The sequence below is a fragment of the Takifugu rubripes genome, chromosome 14, assembly GCF_901000725.2.
Source record: "Takifugu rubripes chromosome 14, fTakRub1.2, whole genome shotgun sequence".
NCBI lineage: Eukaryota > Metazoa > Chordata > Actinopteri > Tetraodontiformes > Tetraodontidae > Takifugu > Takifugu rubripes.
The window spans coordinates 8,594,488-8,606,476 of record NC_042298.1 but is presented as its reverse complement, the minus strand read 5'-3'; the positions used below and the strand labels follow the sequence as shown (position 1 = coordinate 8,606,476).

At 43.4% G+C, this 11,989-nt stretch overlaps 1 protein-coding gene across 2 annotated transcripts; it reads right to left on the bottom strand.

Moving 5' to 3' along the window:
• Nucleotides 1-3,618: 3,618 nt before the first annotated feature.
• Nucleotides 3,619-10,349, bottom strand: dctn4 (dynactin 4). 2 transcript variants are annotated; one of them, XM_029847811.1, is made up of 14 exons: nt 10,177-10,349; nt 9,440-9,510; nt 9,146-9,324; nt 8,967-9,010; nt 8,679-8,786; nt 8,218-8,238; nt 7,572-7,645; nt 7,051-7,163; nt 6,863-6,972; nt 6,676-6,749; nt 6,356-6,410; nt 5,906-6,013; nt 4,830-4,927; nt 3,619-4,753 (listed from the first exon to the last, which is right to left on the bottom strand). In XM_029847811.1, exons 1-14 carry the CDS (start codon nt 10,309-10,311, stop codon nt 4,534-4,536), a joined length of 1,410 nt encoding a protein of 469 aa, XP_029703671.1. In that variant the 5' UTR covers nt 10,312-10,349; the 3' UTR covers nt 3,619-4,533. The 2 variants fall into 2 exon arrangements, with proteins under 2 accessions (XP_029703671.1, XP_011609132.2); XM_011610830.2 differs by lacking the exon at nt 8,218-8,238 and having other exon boundaries at nt 10,177-10,348.
• Nucleotides 10,350-11,989: the final 1,640 nt, after the last annotated feature.

Genomic DNA, 11,989 nt, shown 5'->3' with positions numbered 1-11,989 from the left:
TTATCTGCGACTTGTGTTTTACCTCCTTAGTCTCCAGAATCATGCATCAACCGCTCCCACAAGTCTGCAAACTCCCGCGTCAAAAATGCTCATTGCAAAAGTTATTGTTTCAGTCTTCAGCAATCTTAAACATCGTCTCCGTGTGCAGATTTTTTTTTTTTAGAGCAGCGGATGTGTTAGCATTAGGATTAGCTTGGTCTCAGCTAACTACAAATATTGTGATGCTCGTTTTTGCACTTTATCCTGCAACTGGCCACCACATTCTCATGTTCATATTCAGAAACTCCTGTGTTACCAACTCCATCTTCTGTTTCCCTTTTGAATTGCTGTGAAACTTTCTTCCACAATCATGGCAGTTCCACCGCCCTCTTTTGACGCAATACTTCAAATTCTCCCATAAAATTTGGAGTGCTGACACCAAGGTTGCTGCTCTCCCTTCCTGTAAGCAGGAAATCAGATCTGTGAGCTCCATCAGCAGGAAATTAAAAGGAACAGCACTGCAGACGGCCGGTCTATAAGAGCCAGCCATGTCAACCGGTGAGCAGCCACAGCGCCGCTGGACGGTGCCCTGTCTTCAGACTGCCGATAAACAGCTGCCCTCGGACTTTTGTGTAAATAATAGATGCTTGGAACTTCCAGCTTCATATCCCGGTCCATATCATCTCTCCCGGCTTATCAGAGCTCATTTCTTCTATATCAGCTTCTGACTTTGAAAAGCTTCATAATGTAGCCTCTTTAATGTCGGCTCCAAATGAAAGCGCCGCGATAAACCATGAGATCAAAGATAAGATCTGAGAGCGCATGTTAAACTTCCGCCAGCCCTCCTCGCTCACGTGCACTATAGGCCTCAAAAACATTTGAATCGGCTTTTTTTTACCCTACGAACTCCCATCTGAGGGAATTATTATCATCCTAAGTGCTCTCTCCACCTCCATCATGCACCAGTGATAGAGGCTGCAGCAAATCCCCATTTCATGTTCCTGCTCCACAAATCCAGCCGCACTCTCACCGAATTCCCGCATCGATTAACTGGGCTGAAATATGGCACCACTCAGTGGTGGGAGCCTCTCTGCATACATGTGGACACGCAGTGTGTATGGTGGGGCGTGTTTGACCGGAGCACCGCAGGTTTGGCTGCACGGAGGAGCTGCAAAAGGCCAAACGTTACCAAACGTTAATGGAGCTCAGCAAACCTCCGCGAAGACTCCTGTGACAAGTGTCGCCCCGACTGAGGCCCTTTCTTTGTTCAGCTTGCAGGTTTGCTGGTGGCTGCGTGGGTTTGATTCAGGTTGTCATTCGAGGACCTTCATTTTCAAGCTTTTAGAAGCTTTCTGGCATTTGAATCAAGATTTTTCTGGCAACTCTAATCATGCAAAGGCTTTCCTCTAAATGTCAGGAGACTCTAAGAGCTGCTGTGGCTGCTGATATACGCACGTGTGTGGCAACGAAGCAGTGGTCCAGCACAGTTAAAGCAAATATCTTTCAAATCATCTCATTAAAATTTTGGAATTACAGTATATGGAGTGTTTGCAGCTCATAAATTTCTTATTAGGCCGATTAGAGACTCGGAATGGCCTCTGGGCGTGTGGGGTGACCTGGCCTGGGTGGTGCCCACCAGCACCCTCATGACCCTGTTTCGGAATAGACAGCGATTAGTGAAAGCTGGATGGATGAACAGTAATGTGTTCTCCCAAGTATTTGGACGCATAATGAGCCAAACTGGAGAGCAACTGGAGAGCACAGGCTGAAAATCTGCAAAACATGTCCGCCCTTCTGCAGACCGTGCTGCCAGTTGATGCTGATTAGATAACCGAGTCCTTGTCAATCTGGGACTGGGACTGTTGGGAGTCGGCAGCATCATTTCCATCCATCTTATGTGGCACTTGTTCCTAATCAGGGTCACGGCGGTGCTGGAGTCTATCCCAGCAGTCAGTCGAGAGGCAGAAATACACCACTGACTCGTCAGGAGCCATCCACCTATCCATCACCCCCCCCCCCCCCCCCCCCCCCCCCCCCCCCCCCCCCCATCCTCCACCTCTATTTGGAATAAGTAATCTGGACTCAGCTGATTCTTTTACTTGACTTCCAGTAGGTTTGGCAGCTCCCCTGAGGCCTAAACCCCCCTGGGGTGCCGGCTTTGGGTCTCAATGCTGCTCCTGAAATCCTGCTGATGAATTCAGCAAAGCGCGCACGTCCAGTATCTGTGAGAGGGGGCTCGGAGCAGGTTTTCGAGGCTTGGCTGGTTTCTCAGAGTGATCTTTTTTCGGCCGGCCCTCCAAAGTCAACATTCCAACAACCCACTGCCATCTGAGTGCAGACGGAAAGGAGAAGCAGAGGAAATGGAGGCTGATGGGGAGACAATGACATCAGGAGAAAGAGAAAATCTCAGGTTTCACAGGTCTGGCGTGCAAACAGGCATTCATGCACCAAGGATTAGGGGCAGACATCATTAATTTCCCCTAATTAACCACATTACGATGGTCTGGTGGTCATTAAAAACCCAGACTGGTACCAGAAAGCTCATCCAAATCAAACCATCATCTGCATTATTAATGAGCCATGTGATTAAGAATGAAAACATAATCCGTTTATGACGATAAAAGCTTTTTTTCCTTGTTTGCCTTCAAACAAACAAAAACAGCAGCACCTTGATATTATTTTCTAGTTAAACCACTGGCGTTATAAACCAGTCAAAGGTCACATTTTTCTGCTGTTTGCAGAACAAGGTCCTACAAATAAGAAGAAAGCTGATGCTGAGCTGCTGAGCATGAAACAATTTCATCCTTGATCCAGGAAAATATTATTCCGACCAAGAAGAATGCAAAATTTCTCTTCCAGACTGTGTTTTTGGGCATCGTTCAAGGTTCGCTCATGATTCATAAACCTCCACCGACATATGCATTTCACATCTTCCTGTGTTATGAAATTAGAAGCATCATGTGCAGCTTCAGTGCAGCATTTATAACAAAAGGAAAAGATACAACACGTGCACCCCTCTGAAAGGCAGCCTCCCACACAGCAACGAGCACCTCTGAAACCATCCACCGCAGCGAGGCTGAGACTCAGTTTCACGTCTGCTTTATTGTCTCATCTTCAGGGCTGATTTACAGTCCTCTTCAGGCCTTGTTTATATCTGCTGCAAAGATAAAATAAAATTCATGGCTCCACTGCTCAGCCAGAGTTAGTCTCTTTACACAGCAGTCAGGCCTCTTTAGACAGATGCATCTCTCTCTCTCTCTCTCACTCACACACACACACACACACACACACACACACACACACACACACACACACACACACACACACACACACACCTTATCTGTAGAGCATCGCTGATATGTGGTGAGTTCAAATCATCAAGGACATTTGGACCATAATGACACTTAACCTGACGTTTAAAAATTAAAAATAAAACATCCACCGTTGCTCGTGGTATTAAAGTGTTTCTCTCAGGGAGCTTTTGTCAAGTATCTCTATAATTTAATGTATGTTTCCGGCTCCTATAGGTTCATACGTGTTCCTATGTCCTCACGTGTAACGCGTCTGAAACCTTGAGCCTGCAGCGCCCCCCTGTGGTGAAACACAACCTCCCCTACAGTAATAAATCCAGGAAGCCTGTTTCGTTGATCCACTAGTTTATTACAGAATAATAATAGCTTGTTGGAAGGCTCTGCTTTAATAGCGCACATGAAACCAGCAGCATTTGGGACACTGACAGAATTTCAACTCAAAACATTTTTAAAATCACGAAATTGTGTCTAAATACCTTAAATGACCAGTTTTTGCACAACATTGTCATGAGCTCTTGACATTGGTCGTTATGCGAAAGGATAAGGAGTAAAGGATCAGGATCAGTGCACTGGCATTGCCTAACAAGAGATATTTAGTGTAAGCATGCAAGTTGTTGGGATACTAATTTAAAGCGCAGCGGTGTGTATGTGTGTGTGTTTGTGTGAGTGTGCAACACAGCTGGAAAGAGTTCACATTGGACTTTTGTGATTTCTGATTCTGCTCATATGCTTACACTCGATTAACACCATCTGTTATTCCTCCACACTCATTAAAGTCCCTTTTCCAGTGAAACAAGAGCAGTGAGGAAAGATTTTAAGTGACAAAAGCCGTGACAGTTGCTCCTTCAAAGAAAAAGAATCGCATTGAATCCTCTTATGTCCAACAATAAAACGTTTTTTGTTTTTTTTTAAATAAGCAATCGATAAGTTAATTCTGAAAGTGTCTTTTCAGCCAAGTTGCAACGGACGCTAACTGGACAATAAAGTCAATTGTCACGGTTTGATAAAGCATTTAGCAAATATAATAATGATAATAAAGAACTGAACTATGGTGAAGGGGTGTTGTCATATATAAACTGGGTCAGACAATCAGTGCAAATCCTGTCTGTTCACCATCATAGCTGATAAACTAAAAACCTGTAACAACTGAACTGGTTCTCTAGTTTCAAGTACACCAGAGCAGAATCAGAAACCATTGGTACATGTGGATGAATCCCAGTTTACACAGAGCCGGCGTGAGTATTCATGGAGCCAGTGGTCCCAGACTCAGATCGACATGGTGCGTGAGCCAGATGGGCTCGGCAGGGGTTTCGGCTCCGTCCTCGCTCGGCCTGGTGGGAGCCGCAAGGTTCCGGAAGTCGTGTCGCATCCTAAAAGAGACCACGACGTCTGTGTCGTGTTCTCGTTGAGGGATCACTTTGATGAAGAAGCCAAGTTTGTTGGATTTTCTAAAGGCAACGATGCTGGAGGAGAGAGAGCGACGGGTTAAAACGCCTCCAGTCTGAGGGGATTCTTTCCTCCGTGTGATTGTCCACTTACTCTGGGTCATCCTGGAAGTCCTGAGGCTCAGCCAGTTCATCGTACTCTGCAGCAGCATCCTTTCCTGCCAAGACCAGTTCCCTGGTGGGGACAATTATCTAAAAAATAAAACAAACATTTTAATGAGAAAGAATAAATTAATAAATCAACAATCTAATTATTTTTTTTAATTGTGCGAATCAACTGTTGGGCCAAAGCTTTACGAAATACAACATAAAAAGAGAAAATGAACTGAAATAAAGCCTCTGGTGGACATGCACTGATAAACATCAACACATTTTGCGCATTCTAAAAATCAATAATCTCAAAAAAAGTAGTTTTTCTATTCTGAAAAAAGCTTGTTAATGTTTAATAAGTGTATTCGTTCATGTGACGACACCTGGCTTCATAAACAATTAATCTGAGCATGTCCGCCCTGCAGACGCCAAGTGCGCTCTTAAGATGTGGTGCACTTTATTCAAAGATGAGCGAAACCATCCATGAGATGATTCGAGCTCACAAAAATCAACACGGCTTCTCGCTGCCCTGCAGCTGTTTGCACATCAGATGGAGCAGAATGACAGGAGTGCATCCTCTGTTTGGCTTTAACCTGAATGGAAATTGCTCACGAAGCTGCTCCACTTTGGCCCGGGAGCTCACCCCTGCTACTTCTGGCCCATGAGTTCATATCTAAAGATGCCAAGACAAACAGCCCCCCCCAAGTCACCGAGACCCACACGGCGGCCGCTCAGCAGACCGTTTACTGCAGGAACACCGTGTTCTTCGCTGCCTCGTGACAGCTGACAGATGGAAGCAGAAATGGGACACGCCTGCTCGCATATGAGACGATAAGGAGGCTAAACAGAACAGGCGACACAGGGGCTGAAATCTCTAGCTGGTTAAGAAGAACGCAGGAATGACATTGATCACATTGTCAGCCGGGCATTAAACAGCTGCTGCGGTGACTGTGACAGCTTGTTATACTGGATTAACCCGTGAAGCCGCTGAAAGCTGCACAAGCTATTATAAAGCAATATTAAAACGATTAAGAAAGAATCTTGATCAGAAAACATTTAAAGTTCCGTGTGGTTAAATACCCTGGCTGTGCTGTTAATAGTGTCAGGATCTTCCTCCTCGCAGGCGGCCAAAGTAACGTGGGTGATGGACTCCACCGGGTTGGTCAAGGTCAGCAGCACTTGGCTCTCCTGAACAGATAAGAATGAGGGGAGGGAACAAAAGTTTAACCTTGACCCCTGTGGTTTTCTAAGCTGACATCACTGGGATGCAGGATGGGTCATCTTTTGACCCCCAACGTGTAGGATGAAGGATGAGCTATGACTAAGAAAGCCGAGGCAGGAACAGACTCCTCTTATTCTCAGCGGAGCTCTGACTGGCCTGAGGGTAGAAGCACCGGGAAAAAAGGGAGTTTTTTGAGGTTTCCATGTTCCATTTTCAAATTGAAACTGGATTTGCCAACCTCCGTCAGCTTAAACAGCGGTTCTCCCTCAGGAACAATCTTAAATGGCAGAGGCGGTGCACACGCTTACCTTCATGTATCGGAGATTTGGAATGGACATGATTCTCACTTCAGGGATGTAACTCCTTTAGAAAGCATAGAGGGCATTTTTAAACATAGAAAACACTGCATTTGGAAGGTGTGTTCATAATTAGAGGAAAAAACACAACATTCCATTTAGGATTGAACAGTTTCTGGAGGGAAAGCTACATCATGTAACCACACTCAGCTCAACTTTGGAGATCTTAATCAAAACAAAAACTAAGCCAGGCCTCGGGCTCACCGGCATTTGTGTTAATTAAAATATGGTCACATTATATATGAATCACATTTTTAATGGTGGATACTCACACAGCCACCAGCTGAATTTTAAACTTGATTGAAGTGGGATTAAACTCTGGCTTGCTCAAGTTGTGCTCACACTTCTGCGGGAGGGAAAAATCGAGATAAAGAGCGTTATCGCGGGGTCGACGTCTACATGGCTGTGACAGTCTTTGATCGACAGTCTTCGTTGGTGGGATGCTGGAACGACGCTCACCCGGCAGCGGAGTGAGCGCTTCATCAGGAGGTGTTTGTGTCTGGGGTGGAGCTGCGATGCCCAGGCGGGTTGGAAATCGGGCTGGAGAAGCCGCTGGCGGAGCGTAGTCACTGGAGAACATACGAAAACTCAGTTTAGTTCTTAATTATGTCGATAAGAGATCGGCACTGTTGTGAGGCGGAGCGCACCTTCAGTTAAGCTGATGGGCCTGGAATAACAATCTTCAGGGAGGGGCTCCACCTCGTCCAGGGCCTGGGCAGGTTCGATGCTGATCTCCTTCTGATCTTCTCCCTCTTTGAGGCTATGCATGTTAAATATACAGCTATTAGCAATCTGATGAAATACTTATGGGCTGAAATCTGAATTATTCAGTAATCACATTCAGATCCAAAGTTTTCTTAAACAAACTTAAAAGCTGTCAGGGTTTCCCGAAAAGCCTTTTCAAATTTTGCTCCTGCGTCTTACAGTGTCATTTGTCAGCAAATTATTAATTTTCCCATATTGTGCGGGGTCCTTGAATGCATCTCTCTGGTGAAACACTGAGATAAATAAAGGCGACACTGAAGAATTATGTATGAAGGTGTCAAGACATGTTTCAAGGTTTGATAAAATTGATGTTCATGACATGCTGCAAGGTCATAAATCCATTCGTCTATGTCAGCACAGCTACTCTGTGTTCCAATGTTTGTGTGAATAAAAGGCCACTCACGAAAGGCCACTCAGGCTTGATATGGGAACTCCAGGCCTCTGTCTCTGCAAACGCGTTCCGAGGCCATATTTCTCCTGAGAAGATAAAAGAGGTGGCAGCAGAGATCACTGAAGGTGAAGCTGGACTGACACCATACTCAGACCAGCAACTTTTCACAGCTCTTAAATGCTAAAAAAGTGACATTTCACAACACAAACATGCTGGCTTTTCACTAAGAGGAGCCCGTCTGCCCAGGAGGAAGAAAAATACTGTGGCAGAGAAAAATCAGCAACAGCTGTGAAGTCAGTTAGTCTGTTACACAGATTGAGGAGGCTGCAGCCAATTCAGTCTGTGGCCGAAGGTCACCGGTTTTAACTGAATTTGAATAGAAAAAAATAAGGAAATTGTCCCAACAATGTCTATATGAATCATTGGTTCTTAACGGTGCTGAAGTGACGGTGGATTAACAGCACTCCAACCCTAAAAGTGTTTCTCTTTCTCTGAGCAGCATAAAGGCTCCCATTGTGCATCTCAGCCTCATTCCCCCAAGGAAACATTCATGTGATCTGTGAGCTCACACTGCTGCAGCTAACAGAAGAAGAGGACTGAGGAGAAGACGGCACTACGGCAAAATTAAACTACTCCAATTTTGAAAAATACAACTCACCACCACATGAATAGTGTGTTGCTGGGGGAGGTTAAATATATATATATAAATATATCAGAGTGCATAAGCAAAGGAAAAAAGAGAGAACAAAGAAGCAGGTAAACCAGAACAGTTCAACAAGCATTAGTGACATTTGGTGATATGCGAAAAATACACATCAAAAACTGCAGCCACATATCACATTGTTTTAGTCATAAAAGAGGCTCCTGCACAAAATATTATAGCAAAATAAAGGAGGTGGTGTGCATATCCTGACTAGAAATAATTCAGAAATCGTACAATCTTTTAAAATCATCTACATACAGATAGAGCAGATCATATAATTTGCATTATCTCTTCACTGACGTGCTGATCTTAAATGCCCTTAGTAACACCATTTGGAATGTTGATAAATCTACTACTTGATTTTGTTCTATTTAAAGAAAATGGACTAAAATATCAGAAAAGAAAGAGCAGAGTACCGAAAATGCCAGAGGCATGCACTGTCGTCTCCTTGCCAGTTTCTTCCGGTCTCGTTCCTGCTTCTCTCTGTGCGCCAATTGCTGGTAATACTCAATTAACTTGTTAATCTGTCGAAATAATACAAATATTTAGGAAATAATACAATATTTAAGCACTACAGAACGTCTTTATGCTTCCAGGGAACTGTGTTTTTATTTAAACACATATTTGTTAAAAACCCAGTTTGCATGATGAGAAGACATGTGATTAACTGAAGATAATAAAATGGCCATGAGGCAGGAACTCACCCGTTGAGTATGGGGATTCTCTGGCTCTTGCCATCCACCACTGGCTGCAGTGAGCAAAGTACACAAACACGTGAGATGTCAAGGATGAAGACAACAACTTTCTCGACAAACTGGAAAAGATTACTTGTACCATTGTATTTCTAATGTTGCATTTCTATGGACTGACTTTTAGTACCCACCAACAGATTTGTCAGCCATTCCCACATCCCTGGAGGTCCAGCGACAGAAGCCACAGGCCAGGTAATAAGCCTTCTTCATGGCTGTCTTGGTTGGGTCATCAGGCAGAGGAGCTGGGACATTGGTGGCACGAGTAGACAGCGTGTGCATGCAACACGGACAATCGAAACAATTCGCACACCTGCAGTCAAGCCAAGAAATGAATGGAAATAACTGGCTGTGCAAATCCCTTTAAAATGCGCAATAAACTTGACATGCATGAATGTTGGATAGTCCTGCATATGGATTTTTTTTACCTGTTCTTTTTGAGCTTTGCTTCTGCAGATGGCATGTTCTCCAGACAGCTCGGACAGTAATGGGAATCCACCTAAACACCCAAATTATGGTTTTTAGAAACGGAAAATCATTAGATCCACTTCTTAAAGTTGACTCTACACTGATTAGTTTAGTATGACGTTGACAGGTACTGTCGCAAGACGAAACATAGTCATTAATGCATAAAGTCATATAGTAACAATAATGCTGGCTAATATATGTGATATAATGTCCTTTTTTAGGGAGGAACGATTGAGAAGGAACTGAATCGTAATCGATTAATAATCAGAGCTAAATCAGGCTGGGTGTGGTGCTAATAACTGTATAATCCTCTCAGGCTCGTCCCCGAATTTCAGCTGCGGAGAATCATATACAACATATTTCGTGTTCGTACTCGAATATTAAATAAAGAATAAAAGCAAAGCTTCAGTAGAATGAACCTAAAAGGCTTGCTAGCAAGTTTGGCCAATTATGCTAAGCTAGCAATAGCTCACCCTAACCGGAAGTTCGTGTCCCTGACAGCCAATAAGATACTAAGATTGTGCAACGAAGTCTTTATTGACCAGTGACTGAGCCATACGCCGAGAAGCACCGCTAAAGATCCCGCCTCCACGGCGCAGCGAGCAACCCGGCTAACAACACAATAATCGCTGAGTAGAGACAGCTAACACCTAGCTTGTCAAACCTAAGACGGAAATCTGCGAAAACGTTTACGTACCTCGTGAGACACACATTCTAAGGACCGCAGCTCGCTGCAATACCGACAGAAATACAGTTGAGATAAAGGTGCGCGGAGCTTTTTCTCTCCACGAACCAGATAGACGACCCTATCGGGCTGCAGAAGGGACGCCATCACTGACAGCACTGGCTGTGGGCGTGGCAAACATCACGGCGAGGATGGACGTCACAGCCGGTTCTCAGCGGAGAAATACTGACCCCACATGGCAGATAGGCGGAACTGCACATCCTCGCCGCAAGCGCTCTTTGAGAGATAAAGATTTGGCAGGAAAATTCACTCAATTCGCCTTTAAATACTAGATAAAAAATGCGCCAGAAATGTGTTACAACACAATTCCTTACAGTGGTTGTGGATTAAATTCATTAAGTGATGAACGAAAGGATGGGACACAGGTGTTTGGGTTTTATTGACTATTTTATTTGGCACCGACACTTCACAGCAATTTTTTTTTTTGCTTTTATATTTAAAAAACCACTTGCAGATGGAAATGTTAAAATACAAATAAAAGATTCATAATGCATCCACACTTAAGATTAGTGAAGAATTAAGATTAGTAAGGAATTTGTCTACATTCGGTTGTTTACATTTGAATTCCACGGACAGTGTAGATGACACTAGAACAGCAAATTTTGTTTTCAAATGTCACAGTCTGAAAATAAAACATGAACAATATAAATTTAAAGACTTTTTGCTAGCTGGCAATACACCACAGTTTAGGACTTTACCTTTTGTGTGTCCTTTCAGCATAAATCCACAAGCCCCCAGTGGGATTAGAAAGAAATAACCTTAAACTAAATACATTGAGGCAATTATTTTGATAGCTGTGCAAGCAAATTGCTGTACTTGTTTTGCTGGGCAATGACAATAAAGGTGATTATGTGACTAAAACTACATTCATTAATCATTCACGTATACAAACAGATTTAAAAAGTGGGAAGGTTTTAATTTTTAGCAAATCTCTGATTAAAGATAAACAAATGTAAAAACACTCTGTGCTTTACAAGATTGTCATGCCTAAACCAAAGGTACCTTTAATAGAACTTGACGTTATGGCATAAACTAGAAAATTAAAAAGGCTAGAAAATTTATTTTGCTCGATCCTTTTCTTGATCCAGTGTTTTTTAATTGTGTTCCGCTGTTATTTCCTTTTGCTGCCTGGGACAGTGACGTGTTCCGACAGCAACAGAGAGGGGCCTGCGGAGTAACACAGGGCAACGGCTGAGGGCAGGGTCACCATGGCAACGGCTGATCCCGGAGAAGAGAAGTGATCCGTGAAATAAAGTTCAGACAACAGAAGTCCTCCCTGGTTGAGGACAGGTAAAAGACTCCATTTAGAATTGCAGTCAGAACGTCTTCTGAACGTTTAACTATTAAAAAACAAGAAAAATATCAAACTATATCCTTTCATCAATCTGTGGATTGATGAAAGGATATATGGTATGCCAGAGAGCTGCCAATGAAACCAAACCCTCTAAAGGTGATAAACATGTTTCTGCAATGGGGAGAAAAGGGGTGAAGACTCTCATTGCACCTCAGATCCAATTGGAGATGTTTGTTTTAAGGGAGAGACAATTTCTTCTTTCGACTCAGAGACAATATTTGCTAATTGTCCTAGTCAAATGTCAAACGTTCTTCATAAAATAACAAAATAATCCGCTCCGGAAAAACGAGACAAATGCTCAAATTGGTGAAAAGGTATTTTACTCATTTAATTTTCACTAAGGTATCTAAGAATAAGTAATCCTCTGCATTTATCCCCTTAGGTTGGACGCAGAGGGTTACTTATTCTGCT